This window comes from Mugil cephalus, chromosome 7 (genome assembly GCF_022458985.1).
Source record: "Mugil cephalus isolate CIBA_MC_2020 chromosome 7, CIBA_Mcephalus_1.1, whole genome shotgun sequence".
Classification (NCBI taxonomy): domain Eukaryota; kingdom Metazoa; phylum Chordata; class Actinopteri; order Mugiliformes; family Mugilidae; genus Mugil; species Mugil cephalus.
The window spans coordinates 14,088,711-14,110,419 of record NC_061776.1 but is presented as its reverse complement, the minus strand read 5'-3'; the positions used below and the strand labels follow the sequence as shown (position 1 = coordinate 14,110,419).

The following is a 21,709-nucleotide window of genomic DNA, read 5'->3' as shown; positions in this document are numbered from 1 at the left end:
GCAGGCGCTATTTTGACTTTTTTGGGACATTTTGGATTTATTTCAAAAAGAAAACACATTGTGCTTATGTGCAAAAAAAAATTAATATGCAATATGATGGTAATTTTAGAAATGTAGTTTATGTGTGGAAGTAATAGCTGACCACGTATCTACCAATCTGTGTTCAAGAAACACATTAAAACTATACAATTACGGCAGCAGTTTCTTATAAAGTGACAATTGTTTTTATTTACTAAACTAACCATTGTTTTTATCTACATGACGTCATCCTCTCGTGATCCTCATATTAACACATGAAAAAAAGGCTTTAGCTTGTCATGCACATATGGCAGTATCTACGATAATGCATGTATGTGCATAAAGTGCTAATGTTTGACCCTTTTTTTTAACCTCCCCTCTTCTTTTTTGTCAAACTTTAACATTTTTGCAGCCACACTGACGCAAGTGAAGAGATTCCGCATTACGTCATCGCGGAGGCCACACGGTGGAGGCTGCCTTGTTTCTGCTCAGCCAGTGCGCTGCCCGAAAATTTCCACAACACGAGCTTTGCGGGAGAGCGGCGCGAGGAAACGGCCGTTTCGTGCAGCGATGCAGCACCCGACACCAAAGAAACCCTGATCGCAGCGCGGGGGCACGACGGATTCCTGGAGAGAAAGCGGCGATGTTGCATGACATGCCTCGAAAATAAATTCTGGTAAGTCTTTTGCGAGCGCGCTGCTGCTGCAGCTGCTGGAGGCTGGGAGGCTGGCAGAGGAGCGACCTTAACCTAGTTTGTCACTCTGGACTGAATTAGTTTGTCAAGTTGTGAGGATAAAATAAAAAATAATGCGCGGGTGAAAGCACTGAAATAGGGCCGCGGATGCAGGGCAGATGCTTTTGTGAAAGTGCGACCTTTGTCTCTCGTCCGCACAGGTGTTTCTAGTGACAGGTGATGCATGAGCAGAGCATGTACCACAAGGTGCCTGTTGCAATGTAATGCTGTCTTAATATCCACATGGCGCAGTCTGTGCACAGGTCCCCCTTTGCAAGCTCGAGATTAAAATGCATATTATGTGTTTCTACCATGTCAAACAAAGAGATTTAGAGTGGAATTCAACCTCCTCGATTTTTGCAGACAACTCAATGACAGTGCTTTAAACCAAATCACAGCACCAGTAGCTGTAAATTTGTAGCTGCACTCCCATTTAACATCGGGGTCCCAAAGTTTTTCCCCTTTGGCAGCAGAAACCATGGCGATCATCAGCAGGCGACAGGGAGCAGAGGGCCCTCCAGCAGACATCACTGGCTGGTACCAGACAGGGAGAAGAAAGGGAAAACTACCTAAAACTGTAGCCTTTACTACAGCACTGCTGAAGCACAACAGCTGATTAAACTTAAGTCAATGGCGAAGCTTTTTTATTCCTGTCAGGGGATGGGGATTTGGATGTCTCGTGATGTAAAAATAACTCTGGCCAATCACTGGTAACAGCTGCGATGTACTGTCCCGAGCCGGCCAAGCAGATTGGACTGCAACTCAAGTCAGTGCTTGTGTTTGGAAATGTTGCGTGACGGTTTATTCCGAATACACGGACTAGAACGTAAATTAAAACTGCCCCGTCCTCTGTGTTTCATTTAGCTGCCACAGAAATAGAATCAAAATGTAAATAACTGACTAATAAGGCTTTTTTTTTCTTTTTTTTTTTAGCTGCCGGTCGATTATTTGTCCAACACAAATGCTGCATTAAAAGACAGCGTGAGTCATTCCTCTGAGACCCTTGGCAGCGCTTAGCCCTACCACTCTCTCCCCCTGCACTGTTAATGGCATCAGATGATTTGCTCTTTTAAGGGCAGTTATTTTCTAATACTGACAGCGTGACAGTGCCACAGAGAAAGAGTAATGTTTGCTGGGCAGACGCCAGGAATGAGGTTCGGGGTCTGCAACTAGAGAGCCAGTAAAGCCGTTCAAGAATGTGGCGCCTTCTGATTTGTAGTTAAAGATAGAGGCAGCACACATGTGTCCTGGTTCACAGTTTCTCATTTCAGACGTCTTCGGTCTGGCCCGTCCACATGGGCAAGTTTTGTTGTAATGTTTGAAAGGAGTTTGTGCTGTGGACAGTGGTTTCAGGAAGGAGGCTTTGTAATAACAAGGAAACGGAGTACGACCATGGTTCTTTATGAAAGGTGCGTCGATCCCTTTTGTTCCAGCCACATTGTACTATTTGTGTTTGCTGCGCTGTTTTAATATCTGCTCCTGAGATAGATTGTATCAGTCTCGGTTATTTCCCCGACTGAAAGCAGACCTCAGAAGGTCACACAGCTGGCAGTCAGGATGTGTTTTGCGTGTGATGTAGTGTAGGATATCAAAGTTAATCTATAAAACTGCGTACATTGTTTGTACATGTTTACATTCATTCATTCTGTAAGTGATGAATGGGCCTGAATATCCATTACTTTCAAGATGACATTGGATTACCAGCTGCTAGCACCGGCCTGACAATGCAGTGCATCTAAAACTGCTATTTACTGTTGTGACTATTAAACTAACCAGATACCAATACATTTTATTTTCTATTACCTAGTTTTCATACTGCTGCAAAGTATAACGTTTTGTTGCATCTTGTAATAATTTCTGCAGCTATGCTATGAATTTATTCACTGAAATAAAGCACTTGGTTCTGTAATTCCAAGATAACTTATCCATTTAATGTCTTCCTTCTTATAGTTGATTTCAAAGAACATTTTTTGCCTGTACTGGTAGAAGTGAGTGGAAGGCCAGCGACGGAGAGACAAAACTGTGCCGTTGTTTGCTTTTTAACACCAAGTGAATTCTAATTTCTGCACTGTTGGTCTCTGCAGCATAATATTTGGGTCTACCAATTACTGTCAGAGCAATTTGAAATGGCATGCCTGAATGATTGTCTTGCAGAAAATAAAAAAGTGTTTTGAAGCCACTCGCCCAAGAAGTGCCACCGTGGTCCCGAATATCTGCCCACCGAGAGCCATCCCATAAAATATGTTTACTAGTGACAAAACTTTTCTCTACAAACTTCGCTTGTCTGCAGTGGGAGGTGTTGTGTGCGTGTGTGTGTGTGTGCGTGAGTGTTTTTACGAACAGAGCGGCTGGGATCTGTGCTGCCATAGCAACAAACCACATGACTAGGTGTATTAGATTGCCTTGGACAGTGTGCAGCGAGGCATGGTGGGAGCATTCTCTGCTGCTCAGCCTCTTTCAAACTTCTTGTTTAACTTATTTTTAAAAAAATATATATTTCTGATAAATTGTAGAGTGTTAAATTAACTTTGCAGAAGTCCATCAAATTCTCTAAAAAAATAAATAAATAAAAAAGTTAGGTCAGTGTGAAACTACCTTAACGTGAAGTAGGGTCCTGGTGCAAAAACTTGTTATGGGCCCTTGCCAGACACATTGCAAAAACTAGGGTCACAGGCTCGAAGGTCTGAGGGGGGCAACGAGCAGACAGTCACAGTCTGTTTTTTTAACCATTTTACTCATAGTCTGCATTTTGTTGATGTGGTTGACCAAAAAGTCGAGCGCGGACCTTGCAAGCAGCTGTTTTCATATCACAGCTCAACAACCAACACGCCATATTTGTGTGCATTGGGATTCTCTGTCAACTTTGGCTTTTGAGCGTGAACATATCGGAAATATGAGCAAGTGGAGTTTGTCGGCCTCTTGAATCTCATTTTAGTATAACATAATCAAGTTAAATTGATTTAATATGCTGCAAGTACTAAATATTTTATGGTTATGAATTATTTTGTCTAACAAGGTCAAGTGCGCTTCGAACCATTTAGTCGACCAAATGATAAGATGCGGTTTTGTTTTCCATCCACGACCAGTCCGTTACTTGATGAGTTGGTACGAGTTCAGTCGGCCAAGATTTAAGTTTCGGTTTACTACAGCCCTACTGTTCATTGGCTTTATTCATAGCATGTCTTGCTAAATAGCTTACAGTGGTAACCAAACTGATTTGCATAGACAAGGAGCAGATAACGACTACACCTATTTGTTGGGTTGCATGATGGAAGTCAGATCTTCATCTACTTGATATATTAACTGGCGCTACACAGCACTTTTTCATTTTATGTCTCTTGGATGATCCTTTGTTGGGAATACTGACATTTTGCCTTGGACGTGCAGCTTTAGCCTCAATCTTAGCACAGAGTTATGCATGGACTGTTTTAAGGTCTGAAGCTGCCCTTTTATCTGATTCAAGTAACATTTATCTCAATTACCTAGCTACTTACAGCCCATAATGTATAGAATTGGAAAGAAGCTGCTAATTTTCAATTTACCATAATAATTGTTGAGTTTATATGGAATCTGGTATTAATAACTATGAGTTGCATCATGTCAAATGGTGATAACGAGTATTTGACATTATAAACAAATGCTTTGTGATGCCTCTGAAAATACAACTCAGTTTAGTCGTTAATTTATATATAATGAAGCTGCAAGCATTAGGAGGAGCATATTCAACGACATACAATGCCATAATTAAAATTGGAAGCGCTAAATGTTGAGTCCCACAGGCTCTAACGTGACTTTCCTTCTCCTCTTGATCAGAATGATTGAAGACTGCAGGCAGAGCGGTGACAACATGGCAGATAGAAGGCAACTGTTTGTCGAGATGAGTAAGTGCTCAGCGCCGCAGCTCGCTGCGACCCGCGCTGCGACTGTTTTACTCACTGACCGTAAAAATGGCAAATTCTTCTCTGTTAAGTTTCATGTACAGCAGATATCATGAAGATCAAGCGCTCCTGCTGGTGATAGATAGGTTTTAAATGCTGACGCACAGACCTGACTTCGTGCTCTTTGCGCTATTTGCACAGTTCGGAGGCGCGCACACAAATTATCTTCTCGTAAGATGGGTTTCACTCTATTCCGATAGTTCAGGCACATCCATTATGTATACCGGCTCATCATTTTAGAGGGACACATGGGAGCTGGAGCCAGTATCAGTTGATGTAGGTGGAACTTTTTAGGCAAGTCAACAACCAACGTGTTCACAACTATCATAGCCAGCTTAGCATGTGGGCACAACTCTGCAGTAGCTTGTGCTCTTTACCAACTGTATATTATGCAGTGATTTGAAGCGTATTTGAAATATGCATTGGGCATGATCAAAACCGTTCAGTGTCTTGTGATAAAAATGTCATTATGGTATAAAACCGAAGCTTTGAACATTAAATAGAGTTATAAATCTTTCATAAAAATAGACTACTGGAGTGGAATAATACCTGCAACATGATAATATCAGCATATTATATTTTTTATGATATATTGCCTGTCTGTATAGCAAGCTAGACATGGCAAGACATTGAAAGCTACGTCATATTGAACACTTTGGTCCCTTTTCTAGAATTCTGGATTTCTATTTTTTATGTTAACTGATGTACAAATATTCCTCAGGGGCTCAAGATCTGGATTCCATACGACTGTCGACGTACAGGACAGCCTGCAAACTCAGATTTGTGCAGAAGAAATGCAACTGTGAGTATGACGCGACGCACTGCGGACTACATGCAAATTAGCTTTCAGCTATAATCTGGTACAGTGCATCAAACGGCGACATTTACGTCCGGGCTGTCCGCTGTCCCTTTTTAAATAAAGCAAAGTGATGCTTTTTGCCTGTTCCCAGTGCATTTGGTCGACATCTGGAATGTCATCGAGGCTTTCCGAGAGAACGGCCTCAACACCATGGACCTCAACGCCGAGCTCTCGGTGGCTCGTCTGGAGGTGGTACTGTCCACCATCTTTTACCAGCTGAACAAGCGGATGCCCACCACCCACCAGATCAACGTGGAGCAGTCCATCGGCTTGCTGCTCAACTTCCTGCTGGCTGCCTACGACCCGTGAGTAACGTGACACATGACCGTGTGCGGCTGGCTGTGCGCCCTCACGTCTGGTTGTGACGTGAGTTAATGTAGTGTGAAATGCGACTGTGAAGTTTCTGCCAAAGTGGGAGGGAGAACAAAGTCACAACACGCGGGTGAAGAGGGAAGACTTTCTTTTGTGATCGTAAAAGCCGAGCTAAAACATTTTCTTTCAAGACGGCGGCCGCTCTAATGCTAAGTTTGCCTTTAAACGCTGAACCATGTTTGTCTTGGACAAAAGCTGCTGAGTCATAAAACGCTGCATATGTCTTCACAGCTCCATTTAAATGTAATTTCTGTGTTTTGCTTCTTTCAGGGAGGCCCATGGCAAGGTATCTGTCTTTGTTGTGAAGATGGCCATAGCAACCATCTGTGGAGGGAAAATTATGGATAAATTAAGATGTAAGAAACACAATAAATCCTTATCTTACTTTTAATTGTGAAAAATTGAATTACAATCACCTGATTTGCCCGTAATAAATCACCAAATTCTCTTCGTAAGGCTCATATGGCTCCTATTCCATGTAATGTGCTGCTGCAGAATTTATTGCTTAATACTCTCTGCGTTTTCTGTATCTTAGTCTGCTTAGCTTATTGGTTTTAAACAAGGTAGCAGGCTCTTCATGGCCAGGAGAAGGCATTATTCATTGTGTGAAGGCTGGGGGTTTATTACATAATGTACAAAATCTGTGGGAGCAGTAGTTTTGGTGGAAAATTTGTCTGAATAACTGCTTTGCTTTGATTTGTTTTCACAAATAAGTGGGATAATTGTATTGTTTAATGGTGTAATTAGCCCACTGCGGTGCCAACTGACAATTAGTCTGATTAATTTGTGTAATATCTCTCCCCTCACCGTTTCCAGATATCTTTTCACTGATATCAGATTCCACTGGAATAATGGTGCACCCGCAGTTTGACCAGTTCCTGAGGGAGGTTCTCAAGTTACCGATGGCGGTTTTCGAGGGGCCTTCCTTCGGTTACACCGAACAAGCCGCGAGGACGTGCTTCGCGCAGCAGGTGAGGGTTCATTACTCACACTGTACGATCGTCTGTGATTGTCTTGGCGCTGACGTTGCGGGCGAATGTCGCTCTCCTCTGCGCCCAACGTCAACAGAAAAAGGTCTCCCTCAACACATTCCTCGATACGTTGATGTCAGACCCGCCCCCTCAGTGTCTGGTGTGGTTACCGCTCATGCATCGGCTCGCCAACGTGGAGAACGGTAAGACGGCTCCCAGACTGTTTAAGAGGAAAGCTAGCGGGGGGGGGGTTAGCCAGCGGGGTGGTGCAGGGGGGAGTTAAAGTTCAGCTTTGCATCATAATCTTCAGTCACCACGCACCATGAAACACCTCCAGTGAAGATGACCCAGAGGGACCTGACACCCTGAGTATGAGTGTGTATGAGTGTGCATGTTTGTGCGTATCTGTGATGCACTCACCATCACACACTACCTCCATGTGAGCAGAAGAAGCAATGTGACACACACACACACACACACAAGGATGATTGCTGTGCGGCTTAGTGTGTATTTTTGTTTGAAATGAAAAGTCATCAAAACATACACTCCACATCTTTAAATGAATGTAAATGAATGCTCTGCTCACGGCACAGTGCTAAATTTCTAGGTTTATAGCTGTGTGTGTGTGTGTGTGCGTGCGTGTGTATGTGTGTGTGCGTGTGTGTGTGTGTCTGGCCCCTCCTCTCCTCCCTGCAGTCTTTCACCCGGTCGAGTGCTCCTACTGCCATACTGAGAGTATGATGGGCTTCCGCTACCGCTGCCAGCAATGTCATAATTACCAGCTCTGTCAGGACTGCTTCTGGAGGGGGCATGCCAGCGGTTCCCATAGCAACCAGCACCAAATGAAGGAGTATACGTCATGGGTAAGGGAAGCAGGAAAGCTGGGGGAGGAGGAGAGGGGCGGGCGGAGGGAGGTGTGTCTGCACTGGACCAGTCGCTTTGGCTATTTCTGTTCTGCCTCAGCGCACCATAAGGATGCTGCACGGTTGAATCAGGTGTCACTATTCTCTCTCTTCTGTATTTCCCCCAGAAATCCCCCGCTAAGAAGTTATCCCATGCTCTCAGTAAGTCTCTGAGCTGTGCATCCAGCAGAGAGCCTCTCCACCCCATGTTTCCCGAAATGCCAGATAAACCTCTCAACCTTGCTCATATTGTGTGAGTTCATCTTCCGTCTTTCCTCCTCATCTTAAGAAAAATGAGGTATCGCCTCTAAGGTCTCAGATTTGGATTCTATAAAATTTGAAGCACTTGCTCCGTGTTACGTTTAGGCCCTCAGCTGATAATGATCCTGGAGCTGCCTCTAAGTCTGAAGTGATTCTAGTCAATCTCTTGGGTCAACTGATCAATGGGGCTTAATTATAGCCTAGGGAATGATTGGGATCTGCAACGCTGCTGCTGCTGCCTGTTCCCTTGATTTCCCTGACGTTTTGTGCAAAACAACGAAACAAAGCGCGAGCGCACAAGCATTTGCTTTTTAGCACATCTTTAGCACAGGGCATTTCTTAATATTGAATTGAATTTTCAAGATGTTTTATTGATTTTGACCCTTAAACAGCCAAAGGTATTGAGATTAAGCTCATTTGATTATAGGTTTCAGTACTAGATGTTTAAAAAGATCAGTTACCTACAGTACATTTGATTTTACTAAAGAAATTACAAGATGAAAATTCTGGATAAAATTCTCAAGTTGAAATTTTTACTCGTAAGTGCTCTTTTCTGCAGAAACTATGCACTGTTTTCAATTATGAAAACGCCTCTTTAGTATCTTATTACTTATTGTTGTTGCTTATCAGTCTACTTACAGTACATGTTATGCTTTATTATGCTCATTTCCTATAGGCTCCTTTCCTTCTGGTGCACATGTAATATAGTTTTTGCACTGGGCTGATTGTAATGAAATATTGTCATTCCTTTCCTTGTTCTATACTTTCCTCAAAATAGAGACACATGGTGAGTTTGGTTTTGATTACTTAACGTACAGTTTTTATGTTTTTGTAACAGTAGATTTGTAACATCTGTGTTGTGCTAACCATGTGTTTCTTAATCCACGGATCCATTCTTTCATTAGTGCATGTCTTCATACAGTACATGATATAGAGCTAACATTATACTTAGTTCATTGCCATATTCTGATCCATGCATCATTTCCTAAAGCAGAAACTCAGAGATGCCACAAGACTGAAAAAAAAATGAGAACAAAAGCTTCTTTGTCTGTTTAGAATCAAAAAATAACACTTGTTTTTCTGTCCAGGCCACCAAGACCAGTGAATATCACCAATGACTACTCCCTCTCTCACTCCATGCCTACATCAGGGAACCCTTACTCCACCAAAAAGTGAGTACGGCAGCTCTAACAATGGATGCCCTGGATTTTCACAACAGGCCTTTTCACTCCGCCGTGCTCCCTAAAGGCCCTGTGCCCTGTAGACTCTGTGACCCTTTTTACTTCCTCCCCTTTATCTTCCTAAGTGTGTGCGTGAACATTTTTGTATCACCGTTTTTTTTTTTTTTTTTTTTTTGTGGTTTCTTGAGCTGAATGTAAATGGCTTGCCTTACAGCAAGAATAGTGTTGTGGAGCAAAGAAAGCCCTTAACCGTGGCTGCTCCTCATCTGTTGAGAGGGCGCGGGTAAGTGTCACAGGTGTGCATCTGAGAATGGCTTTTTAGAGCATATGCATGTGCGAATTAATATAGATTAAACTAGAGGGGTAAACTAGAGTGCATATCATCCTGAGGAAAATTATTAGTTTACACTATGTCGCTACGAAAACCATCATAATACAAAAAACTGGCAAACGCAAACACTCTAATATAAGCTGCTTTGAATGTATCAGGCTCCCTGGTTGCAACATAAAGGAATGGGCATAGTTGTGGAGATGAAGTGGGCTTAACTTGCTTTTTCAGGCACTGTTAATGTTGTGTTTGGGAGGATAAAAGAATTGCATTTGAGCTGTTCTGCACCTGCGCTTGAGAGAAGAATGTGACGCTTTAAGGAACACTGCTCCCTTTCATAACTGAGGCATATAGACGAGCATAGGAGATGATGTGATGAGTGAGTTACGTTCCTTAGGTTGTTCCTGACGTGCATGTCACAGTATTTGACACTGCAGTCGGCGTTTGTGCGGGCTGGAAACCCATATGGCACAGGACTTTGAAGAAATGTGTAGGTTGACTGGCTAGCTTTCACACAATACTGACTGAAGAAGACACCCAGGTATCACCCCTAGACACCACAACACCACTGCACTGACCGAGCATCAATTCCACTTCTTGAGGGACCTGAAAAGCAACATCCTATACAAGGAGCTGCTGGCGTCCTTCTACAGATGCTTTGTTGAAGGTGTACTGGCATACTGTATCCCAGAGTCCCACCCAACACATCACCTTTTCCAATTGTTACCTTCAGGGAGGCAGTACGGTAAAAGGCAAAACAAACAGACTGAACGTATCTCAGGGCTGTCACAATAATGAGTGAACACTGAATGGCAGTCCTATTTTCACTAAGCTGTGTAATGTTCCACCTTGTATCACTGCAGGCTCACAGTTTTACAGTTTTGATCCACCCACGCATTTATGAGGCAGTTGTCGGTAAAGAGCGCTCCAATTAACCAATTATATGCTGCCTCTTCGCAAAACTGATAGTGCTGAGTTGAAGTGGCTGAGGTGTGAGTCACTTCTTTTAGAAGCTGAATCTAAGAGGATATAATCATGTTGTGTACAGTAGGTGGCCAAAAGCACAACAAAATAGATAAATATGTGTTGCTCCATGCATGCTGCATATTGGATGTGTGTTAGTCAAATTAAATTAGTTTGTGTTGTGTCTTTGGCTGTTCCCATACAGAAAACACTATTTAACCCCCAACTGCACATGAGCCAGAAACATTTTCTAGCATTGTTGTTTTCTGCCATATTGTGAGTTCCTCTGCACATGATCATTACTTTCTCCTCAACGTGCCTTCCCTATTTGGACAGGGCAAGCGTCCCACAGACAAAACCTGCATGGATCAAAAAGTGATAATAGAAATAATAAGGACCAAACTTGTTTAGTAGGTGGAGGTGTTGAAAGCTGTTGGCAGGTAGTGGTAGTGCTGCATCCAGCGCTCTTAATATATCCATCCACATAACTACGTCCTCCGTGTTTTAATCAGGCCAAGGAGCTGAAATGCTGTCTAATAAAGTCTGTAAACGCTGTAGTTGAGTTTATTCTAGTGACATCAGTTGAATAATTGTCTTTGCTAAGTCCCAGAAGACTCAGGTTTAACAAACTTAATGCTCCTCAGAGTAAGATTATAAAAAATTTCAACTAGATAGATAGTTCATGTAAATATTCATCAGACAAAACATGCTTTGGCATGCTTTGTTGTTTTTCGATTTTCGACTAGCTAATAGCGTTTAGCGCTACGCCTAAAGTTCATTTCAGCTCTGCTAAATATTATTAGCTTGTTGACACGTAGGGTAGCTATCATTATCAGGTCAGTGTGTAAAAACTATCAAGTGAAAATTCATATTAACTACTGGCTTATTAGCTTGTTAGCCTGCTTGAAATTTTGGCTAGTTAGCTAAGAAGCTAGCGTTGGAGACCAAAGACCAAACTCAGGTCACTTCTCAGTATTGAATTGACTGACTCTTGTGGTTATGATGTGGTCGTCATAGTTGAACAGTTAGCATTGTTGCTACATATTAGGAGTACCAGATGCTTCTATAAATAATGGAGCCACATGAAAACGCTCTATGCATGCTTGGCATTTGTAGCAGGATTGTTTAACTTATTAATAATGACTTCAGTAGTTTTGATAACAGCGCCGAGTGATTGATGCCTGTAGTATGTAAACAGCATGTAATTCATAGTGTCCCTCTTGCTTGACATGTGTTCTTTCATACTTCATCTGCGCTGTCTCTCCCAAACATAATATGGCCTTGTTCCTCTCTAGTCACCCATGAATGAACACTTTCCAGCCATTCTCCTCTTCCTCTTCTCTTTTGTTGTGTCCTCTCCTTTTTTCGCCCTCGGTCTCCTTCCCCGTCTCGTCCCCTGTCTCTCTGTTGTCTCCTGTGTAACGTCACGTATTGTGTTGTGTTTTTTTTGTTGTTGTTTGTTTGTTTGTTTTTGGTGAAAACCCTGCACTGTTCCAGGCCGAACTACAACATCGATGTTGCCGATAGACTCGCTGACGAACATGTTCTCATTGGCCTCTATGTGAATCTGCTACAAAACAACCCCAAAATATGGTCAGTCGGTGTGCTGCTGGTGTTTGCCAAACACCAGCAGAAACTATGTGCTCTGATGAATCGTCACCTACCAAACTTTCCCCTAACCTAGATTGTGTTCCAGACCTAACGCTGCATGCTGTCAGATGACCTTTGACCTTTGTTAAAGCATTGTTGTTATGAGCAGCAAGAAGTGTTTCTGAGTGGTTGCATCCAAACTATTATTTGTTTTTTGGTCATATTAGGGTCCTCAAAATAATTTGGAAATAATGTTAGATTCTATTGTTAGACACTGATCAGCCATAACATTATGACCACGGACAGAGGAAGTGAATAACACTGATTATCCCATTATCATAGAACTTGTCAGTGGGTGGGATATAAAGAAGAAACTAAATATTTTGTCCTCAAAGTTGATACTTTAGAAACAGGAAAAAAAGGAAAATGGAAGGATTTGAGGGATTTTGGCAAATGCCAAATCTTTGTGTCCAGGGTCCATCATGTCATAGATGAACGGAGAAGTAAAGACTATGTGCTCCGATCCCGATCCCTACTACAAAACAAAAATGAGTCAGCAAGGGTTTGAAGGACACAAGAAGTTCAAGGTGTTGATTAGGCCTCTAAACTCACCAGATCTGAGCGATGGTGCCAGATAGTGATGTCAGTGCCTTGACAGGTTGGGCTATTTTGGCGGCAAAAAGGGACAGATGATCATAATGCTATGGCTGATCCATGTATGCGCAGACACTATGGTTTTGTATAACTTCAGATGTGTAAGAGGATATTAGTTTGTTAATTGGCAGCAAACACTCAAAAGTTACTAAATTATCTCTAATAAGAGGCTAACGCTGCAAATCTTGTGTCACTGAAACATGTTTAAAAGCTGAAGTTCTAGCAGACTAATTTGAATTTTATCTCCATATGACATATTCTCTCTTCTGTGAAACATTATTGCCGTACAACCGATGCTTCTGTGTGTGTGTGTGTGTGTTAATGGTGTTTGAATTCCATCTATCATGTTGTATTTTATTAGCTGCGCTGCAACCCTCTCCATATCTCCCCGGGTGAATTCATCTACTGTAAATACGAAACCGTATTTCCTACCTTATCAGTGATCAGTCTGACTTTTAAATACAAAGTGATTGATCACTTCACCTCCACTTTTGCATAATAACCTAGTTTCATTTATGCTTTGCCTTTTTTTTTATACGTATGAATAACTTGGACGATTACACAGGGCTCTGCTATTGAACATGTGAAGCTTTTCAGACAAATAACTCTCAACTCCCTTTCATGCATATTTGTGTATCTGCATAGCTGTGCATTATTAATTGCATCATGTTGTGACTCCCTCCTCTATTTTCCTCCTGATCAGTTTGCTGGAGAGCAGTAACCATCAAGATGAAGAGCACAGTCTCATCGCCCGCTACGCTGCTCGGCTGGCTGCTGATGCTGCGGTGAGATAGATGCGAGACATTTATTGCACACAATATCACGGCATCTTTCATTGCTGTCCGGTGCCAAAAACCTGTCGCTGATGAGAAAGGGATTTAACGAATGCTGCTACTCTGCTGTCAGTCCTTTTTACTGCGAGCTGGTGATCATTTCCGAGCAGACCTGTTCATGCTCTGATCGGGCCTTAATGGATGGCTGGTGACTTAACTGCTTTGTTCCCTCCTGTGAGATGTGAGATAAGCTGTTGAATGACATCACCCCGAGGTACAGCCGGCTCACGTGATGTCTCTTGCTTGGTTTCACCAACAGGCTCAGCAGCAGAGGGTCCCCACAGACCTCCCATACTCTCTGGATGCCAACAAACAGCAGAGACAGCTCATCGCAGAGCTCGAGAGCAAAAACAGGTTAGGGCTGACTGTCTTAGTCATGCTTTTCAGAGTATCTTGTTCTGACGAAACAAAAACGGCTCGCTTAGCACCACTGGAAACTATTAGAATTATTAATTACACTGCCTAAAAAAAAATGTCGCCACCTGGATTTAATTCAGCCAAAAGGTACAAGAACTAACAACTGGATAATTACTACATGGCTGACAACAAGTTATTGAATCCCAACTGATGCGATGAGTAGCTTCTCATTTCTTAAACAGCCGTGTCGAAAGACACATCCCGTGGTCGTGGAAAAGATGTTGGTCTGTTTATGAAGGGTCAAATCATTGGCATGCTCCAAGCAGAGGAACCATCTAAGGAGAGTTAAGCAGAAACTACTAAAACTAGGTTAAAAAATCGTAGAATGCTGCATTATTAAAAACTGGAAAGATAGTGGGAACCATTGTCTTCAAGCATTTTCACACGTACGGTGTGAAGGGAATTCAAGGGATTAGGGCTGAGCAGCTGTGTAGCCTTAAGAAAAACACTAATCAGTGAGGCTAACCGGGAAAAAAGGCTTCAATTTGCCAGGGTTACTGGCAGAGTACTGTGAACTCTGGAGCAATGGAGGAAAGTCATGTGGTCTGATGAATCCAGATTTATCCTGTTCCAGAGTGATGGGGGCAGTCCTATCATGTGGGGTTACTGTAGTTGTTCAGGTCTAGGTTCAACAACATTATCTCCAAAGAATGAGGTCGGCTGACTAACTGAATATACCGAATGACCAGGTTATTCCATCATTGGATTTAGTTTCTTCCCTAATGGCACGGACATATTCAGAAATTGTCAATGCCAGATCAGATTCATGGGACTCAAATTGTGAAATAGTGGTTCAGGGAGCATGAGACATCATTTTTACTTTGGGATATGCTGGAGAAGGCTCTTTCACAAGGGGTGAACAAATAATGCAACATTAGATGGAAATAAATCTTGTGATTTGTGCACAAGCTTCTGGAAACAATGGCTAAACGAATGCTTTGGTAATCAAAGCTAAAAGTGACTCAACAGTGTGTGACCTTTTCTTTGGTGGCCATTTTTGGGGGCAGACAGTGTAATATCTAAATTAGATGGCAAAATATTACCATTTTCGTGAATGTCACTAACAAATAAATGTGTATAAGGTCATGTAAGGCAAAGACAAACCATTATATTTAAGAGGCAAAACATATAAAAAGCCACAGGCAACATCATTAAGTATTAAAGTTAGATCAATACAGAGCAAGTAGTCAGTTGAAAATAAGCTGAATTAAAGTCAAATCAATTCAATTTTAAAGCAGCTGTCAATAGTTTTTGTCTACAATGGATCACAAAACTGCTTGTCTGTGAACACATGAGGATTTAAGGAATCATCACCGAGGTTAAGCTTGGTGTAAATAATTAAAGTGATGAATCCATAAATTTGCTTTAGTTGAGGGTCTTGCTGGTTCAAAGGTCTACAGAGACATTAAAAAGCGGCATACCATGTTTCACCTCACTGTTTTAAATTATCTATTTTTTTTCTACTGTCCAAAACATAAAGAGAGTAACCGGTGAACAGTGGGGACCATTCAGCAGCTAAAAAATACTAAACTGAAAAAGCACATGGCCAGCACAAACTAATAGTTCTCTGTATCTGCAGTACACTATAAATAACCAGCTCGTTTCTGCTGCCACCAAGTGGCCAAAAACATCAGTCGTTGCAGCATTCAGATTTAAACACTGTCAGACTTGGATAGTGCCCTAAACTATAGACTTACCTAAATATAATGCATTATTTATACATGTCCTACATTTCCAGTTTATTCTTAAAGCAGCACCTTTATGAATACACTGTAAACCCACTAAACCTTCTACAGTGACATCTTTGAATAATAGCTTCATTCATTCATTCATTCTGCATCCATTAATCATCTAGTATCCTTTATCTGGAGGAAATTTATCCTCTTGCTCCTGCTGCTACCTTGTCCTCGTCTCCTTCCTTCCCTTCTGGCCTAACTCCTTCTTCTTTATGTCGCATATGAGTTTCAAACTCTGGGCTCTGCAAAGCTTCTTTAAGAGCAATTGAGGGCGTATTTCGCGCAGTGTAAATACATTTTAATTGAACTGAAAATATATCTGTATTAAAATCACACTAGATGATCAGATACAGTATGTGTAGTGTAGTGGCAAAATCCCTTTAGGGAACGAATTATCCCGTTAATATTCGACGTCATGGTTTCATACGTTTGTGCTCGTCACAGGGAAATTCTGCAGGAAATCCAACGGCTGCGGCTTCAGCATGAGGAGGCATCCCAGCCGCCACCCGATAAGGGTCAGCAGAACCCCACCCTGCTCGCTGAGCTACGACTTCTCAGGTAACTTCAGCCTGCTTTGATTCGCCACATACAGCAAAGTTAACGACAGACAGGTTTGCTTAGACAGTGCGTTGTAAATTGACGTCTCCAGATGCTCGCGATGCTTCTCCGCAGTTTTCACTTGTTTTCGTTTGTCGTTGGCATGACACGGTGGTTTCATCAGATCTTGTTTCTTCCGTCAGGCAACGCAAAGATGAGCTTGAACAAAGAATGTCTACTCTGCAGGAGAGTCGCAGGGAACTGATGGTGCAGCTGGAACAACTAATGATGCTTCTCAAGGTACTACGGACGCACACTTCATCTCTCTGGGCGCACTGCGGTCAAACGCAGAGTTCGGTTTAGATTTCATCACCACCTCTGGAGGAACACACCTTGTATTTCCTCTGGGGAGCGACTGCTTCACGGACGGAATCGGCGCCTTTGCAGTTTGGTTGTTTACATAGTAAAACATGAACGTGGGCACTACAGCTTGTAATTTTTCTGTGATTATTTAGAGACAGGTGGCGAGCAGCATGTTCAGATGATGAATTTCTCTAGTCTTACGATGTCTCCCAGCTGTGGGCGATCACTGCAGCTGATGTAAAAGCAAACGCTGCACTTTACCGAGGGAAACATGTGGGCAATTACGCCTCTTCCCCATCAGAGGGCATTCATTTTTAACAGTTAAGCTGTGATAAAGACCCAAATTCAAACATTTATTTGAAGATAACATGAAAATGTTGGTTATTTAAATAAAGAAGACAAGAACTTATGTTCATTTAACGCCTTCTACTGGTCAGGTGTCCAAACTAATGATCTAAGATCGAGTATATCGAGTAATGAATTACACTCCATCACACCCTACAAGACAACATCTTGGCCACGGTTTAATAAGGACAAGCTTCGGTGTGAGAATATCTTCTGCAGTCAACAGTGAGGCAGTTCCTCAAAGAGTGCACTTCTGGCTCAAGTGTGGAGGATATCAATCTAATTAGCCTAAAAGGATCAATGTTAATCCATTAAACTTGCATGAGGAAGCCACAAGCTCGTCTCTGTGGAAATACAGATTGGATTTTCTCTTTTCTTTTTTTTTCCAAAAAATGTGTTTCATGAGCCATAAAATATTGTTTTTCAGCTGGAGGAAGAACGGAGACAAGCTGTAAGTGTGAAAACTGTGGAGAAAAAAGGAGACTCGGATGCACGTTTGATAAAAAATATGCTGTTGTGATCTTGTGTAAAAGACGGTGCAGGTGTGATTCTTCAGTTTATCTGAGGCTTGAAGATTTCGTTAGAGAAAATTAATGGACATGCATTTAGGGAGAAATATTTGTTTTAACAGCATGCTGCAACATACTAAATGGCTCTTTAATACTAAGGTAATGAACAGCTCCAGCGTATGTATTGTGTGGATTCTTACTCACAGAGGTTGTTGTGCGTGCTTTAATTATTGTTTTTTTTGTTACTCTCTCTCTGTTTTTTCTGTCAACACCAACATTAAAATGTTCTTTCTGTCCTTCAGACTCAGGGTCCCGGCTCTCCGCGCTCTTCCCCCAGCCACACCATCAGCCGGCCGATCCCCACTCCAATCCACTCGGACTCTGCCGGCACGACCCCGACTCACACACCTCAGGACTCACTCATGGGCGTAGGAGGGGACGTTCAGGAGGCCTTCGCTCAGGGTAACACGGCGACACACGACTGTTTTGTCGGCTGAGAGCCGTGCGTGATCGTATCTGAAGTTTTCTTTTTCTGTTTGTTTCTAAGGCCCAAGGAGAAATTTGAGAAATGACCTCCTCATTGCTGCTGACTCCATCACCAACACAATGTCGTCACTGGTTAAGGAGCTCAACTCAGGTAAACGTTTAAGCAAAAAAAAAAAAAAAAAAAATCTGTTTTAATTCTTTAATACACGTCAACTGTTTTAATTTATTTTTTTTTTCCACAGAGGGTGGAAGTGAGACTGAGAGCAGCTTGGATTTAGAATTTGGCCGTTGTGACCTGTTGGCTGGAACCTCTTCAAATCCTTTCTTCCCTTATAAATCAAGGTACTGTTCTTACCAAATACACCGATCAGGCATAACATTATGACCACTGACAGGTGAAGTGCACAACATTGACCATATTGTGACAATGCAATGTTCTGGTGGGGAAACTTTTGGACCTGGCATACGTGTTGATGCTACTTAGACATGTACCACCCACCTAGAGCAGACCAGGCACCCCCACCCCATAGCAATGACACTCCTTGATGGCAGCAACCATCAGCAGCCTGACAGACACACACAAAATAAGTTTAGGAAGAATTAAAAAAAAAAAACATGAAATATTCACTAGATCTCAAACTGATCAAGTATCTGTGGGATGATCCACAGAGGCCACTCCCCTCGACCCACAGGACCCAAAGACCTCCACTAACAACATCCTGTGTCCAGACACTACAGGACACCATCAGAAGACCCATGTCCATTCTCTAATGAGTCACAACTGGTTTAGAGGCACAAGGGAGAAAATACACAATATTAGGGAGGTGGTCATAATGTTATGCCAGATCTATGTATGAAACCTGTGAAAGAGTTAATAATAAGAAGTATTAATAAAAGTACAGAAGTGCTATCAGCTAAGCCCAAGAAAGTAAAACAAAAAGGTCCCTGTGACTGATGTTCGGCTGTTATATCACAAAAGTAATTTATTAATGTTGCTGCACCATTGCATAAGACGCAGTTTAGTGTAGAAGCTGCTTGCACCAAATTTCTGTAGCTCCTAAGCTGGGGGTCTCCCACAAAATGTTCACAAGGTAAATATCAGAAGGTGGTCTTATACAACTCATAGAGGGTCAAACAGATTTGAAAACCCAGAGATGAAGAAGGAAGTTGTGTAACTTATAATAATTGACCGAGCAGCGACTATGACACCTTTGAATGAACTGATGATCAGTTTCCCTCCATATACTTTTTCTTTCTCATATAATCTAGTGTTGCTTCACTCAGAAAAAACAACTGCATCACACCTTTCTACTTCCCCCTGACTTTTCATTCGCTCTGTTATCAGCCAGGTCATTTACAAACTGATTTGAATAATAGTATGAAGTTAATCTTAAACAATTGTTCTCCATCCTAACTTAACACTTGTTGCACGGAAACACAAATTATCCGTCCTAATCTGATTCTGATTCTCCAGTCACAGTCCGCTCTTCTGTCTTGTTGTGTGTCTCAGGGCCGCGGGCGCTGCAGAGGAGGAGGAGGCCTTTGAGAACGATCTGGAGCAGCAGCTGGAGGACGAGCTGGAGCTGGAGGAGCTGATGAAGCACAGGCGGGAAACGGACAAAACGTGCATGGTGAGTCGTAGCTGTGCAAGACCAGACTGGAAAGAGAAGGCGGGATATTGTGACCCTGTCAGGTCTAACCTGCTGCATGTGTGGTTTGTGGTTTTAATCATTTGGCACAGGTGACGCTGCAGCAGTGACTGAGTAAGTCCACGTGACTGGTAAGTTAACTCTTAACTAGCAAGCAACCCCAGAGAGTGCATTGTTTATCGTTTGCCAAAACTGATGCAGTAACTGTTTTCACACAACACGACACAGTCAACAATATACTGTGTTTTAATTTACCATATTTTGACCTTTAACTTATAAATATATATTTTTTAAGCTAATCGAATGTGAACTGTCTCAAATATTTCGGGGATATAACATGGTTTACTGCCCATGAATTTTGCAAAAATGTTTCCAGTATTTATATTAATTAGTTGAAAAGTAGACGGCTAACAATGCGTAACACCAAATTAGGTGATATATTTATTTTAAGCATTAATACAATAAAGAGAAAAATAAATAGACTAACAGACCAGGTCAGTTTTCAGCCAGGAGGATAAAAGAGGAAGAAAACGCAAAGGAGAAAACTCACCAGGTCCTATTGCCTTAGTTTTAGTTTTATTTTCTTTTGCACGACTTACACAGATACAGTTATTTTCCATCAAAATTGGGATGTGCCTCCACGCTGTTTGTAACGCGCCCTGTTTTCCTCCACAGGTGAGCAATATGAAAAGCGACAATAGTAGAAAACACTGGACGAGGGCGACAACACTGGGGCCGACGGTATAAAGCACTGAAGACGTGGAGAGTTTAAGTTTCGCTAAATTCAACCATAGAATACATTTATGTAAAGATCTATTTTTTAACCAAGCACATATTTAAGGTAATACTGTGAGCGGATGTAAAGAGATTAATTACTGAGCTGTCTATTATACCACAGGTGCCATAAAAAACACAAATGATTTGGGGGAATTATTTCTTAATTTTTATCCTTTTTTTTTTTTTTTTACATAAATATACATATGTATATGAGTTAATGTTGGAAGGGGGTGGCCAACCTGATTCGTTTAAATTCTTTGAGTACAGTGAACCAGGTTTAAGCGTGATTTATGATTTGTGACGATGAACCTGGAATTATGTTGGAGCTGCCGGTGTAAATGATTAAACGTTCTGTAAATGTGTAACTCTGGCAGGGTTACTTTGAACATTTGTTACCACTATTTCCTTTTTACTGTCGTTGTCGTTGAGTTGCTTTTGCTTTTCAGTTTAACCAGATACATTTGTTTTATTTGAAACATTTAATGACGCACACTGCCTTAGCTGATTGGATGGCCTCTAACTGGAGCTCATTCAACCTGTCAACGCAGCATGTAGCTTACAACAAAACACACCTGCAGCAGTGTCGGGAGTCTTCACTGGACAAACTCATTCAGTCCGATGCTCGGAGGGGATTTTGTCTGCACATGTGTACGCTGTCTACATATAAATGACTGATACGCGGAGTGAAAAAGAAGCGACAGACTTCCAAACTGCTCAAATTCAAAGGTTTACACTGGTACGGGCATTGAACAAATTGTGTTTACTATCAAAGTTTTATGAATTAAGGTTTGATCATCGCTCATTTGCCACTGTCTCATGGTTAGCATCAATGCCCTCACACAAATAAATCTCTGTGTGACTTGCACACCGACACACACACACACTCGATGTATTTCTCCGAGTGTGCATAAAACTTTACCCAGTCACTTCTGCGAAAAGTGGCGAGCCAATCTAAAATCATAAATGTGTGAAATATATCTAGTTTGACTTTTTGAGCAAGTTCATAGCAGTGATTTTTGCATGGTGGTGATGCATAATAAAGTGTTGACACAATATCACAAATTTCGCCTATGAACTCTTTTCTCTTTCTTTTTCCATTCCAGACCGGCACACTTCAATTGGCTTGGTTTGGCAGAGCACATTTATTATCTGTCGTAAATGCACTGTTGGCTGCCCTCAACCTATTGTCTATAATTCATCACAGAGAGCCACCATCTGAGGTAACATAAAAGCAGCCATCTGGCACTGAAACGCACATGTCATGTGCATATAAGGAGGGAGGTTTCC

The 21,709-nt window shown here is 41.9% G+C and overlaps 1 protein-coding gene across 12 annotated transcripts; it reads left to right on the top strand.

The window, feature by feature from the left end:
- The first annotated feature begins 465 nt into the window (after nucleotides 1-465).
- Nucleotides 466-21,484, top strand: dtna (dystrobrevin, alpha). Of its 12 annotated transcripts, none has more exons than XM_047590079.1 (24): nucleotides 466-694; nucleotides 4,565-4,632; nucleotides 5,411-5,491; nucleotides 5,640-5,853; nucleotides 6,191-6,276; nucleotides 6,737-6,891; nucleotides 6,989-7,094; nucleotides 7,588-7,754; nucleotides 7,922-8,046; nucleotides 8,833-8,841; nucleotides 9,143-9,226; nucleotides 9,450-9,518; nucleotides 12,024-12,119; nucleotides 13,474-13,555; nucleotides 13,863-13,957; nucleotides 16,201-16,314; nucleotides 16,497-16,593; nucleotides 17,429-17,452; nucleotides 17,813-17,972; nucleotides 18,058-18,147; nucleotides 18,239-18,338; nucleotides 19,507-19,627; nucleotides 19,738-19,776; nucleotides 20,321-21,484. In XM_047590079.1, exons 2-23 carry the CDS (start codon nucleotides 4,566-4,568, stop codon nucleotides 19,753-19,755), a joined length of 2,160 nt encoding a protein of 719 aa, XP_047446035.1. In that variant the 5' UTR covers nucleotides 466-694; nucleotide 4,565; the 3' UTR covers nucleotides 19,756-19,776; nucleotides 20,321-21,484. The 12 variants fall into 12 exon arrangements, with proteins under 12 accessions (XP_047446035.1, XP_047446041.1, XP_047446030.1 ...); XM_047590074.1 differs by lacking the exon at nucleotides 466-694 and adding an exon at nucleotides 1,996-2,160; XM_047590075.1 differs by lacking the exons at nucleotides 466-694; nucleotides 8,833-8,841 and adding an exon at nucleotides 1,996-2,160.
- The last annotated feature ends 225 nt before the right edge of the window (nucleotides 21,485-21,709 follow it).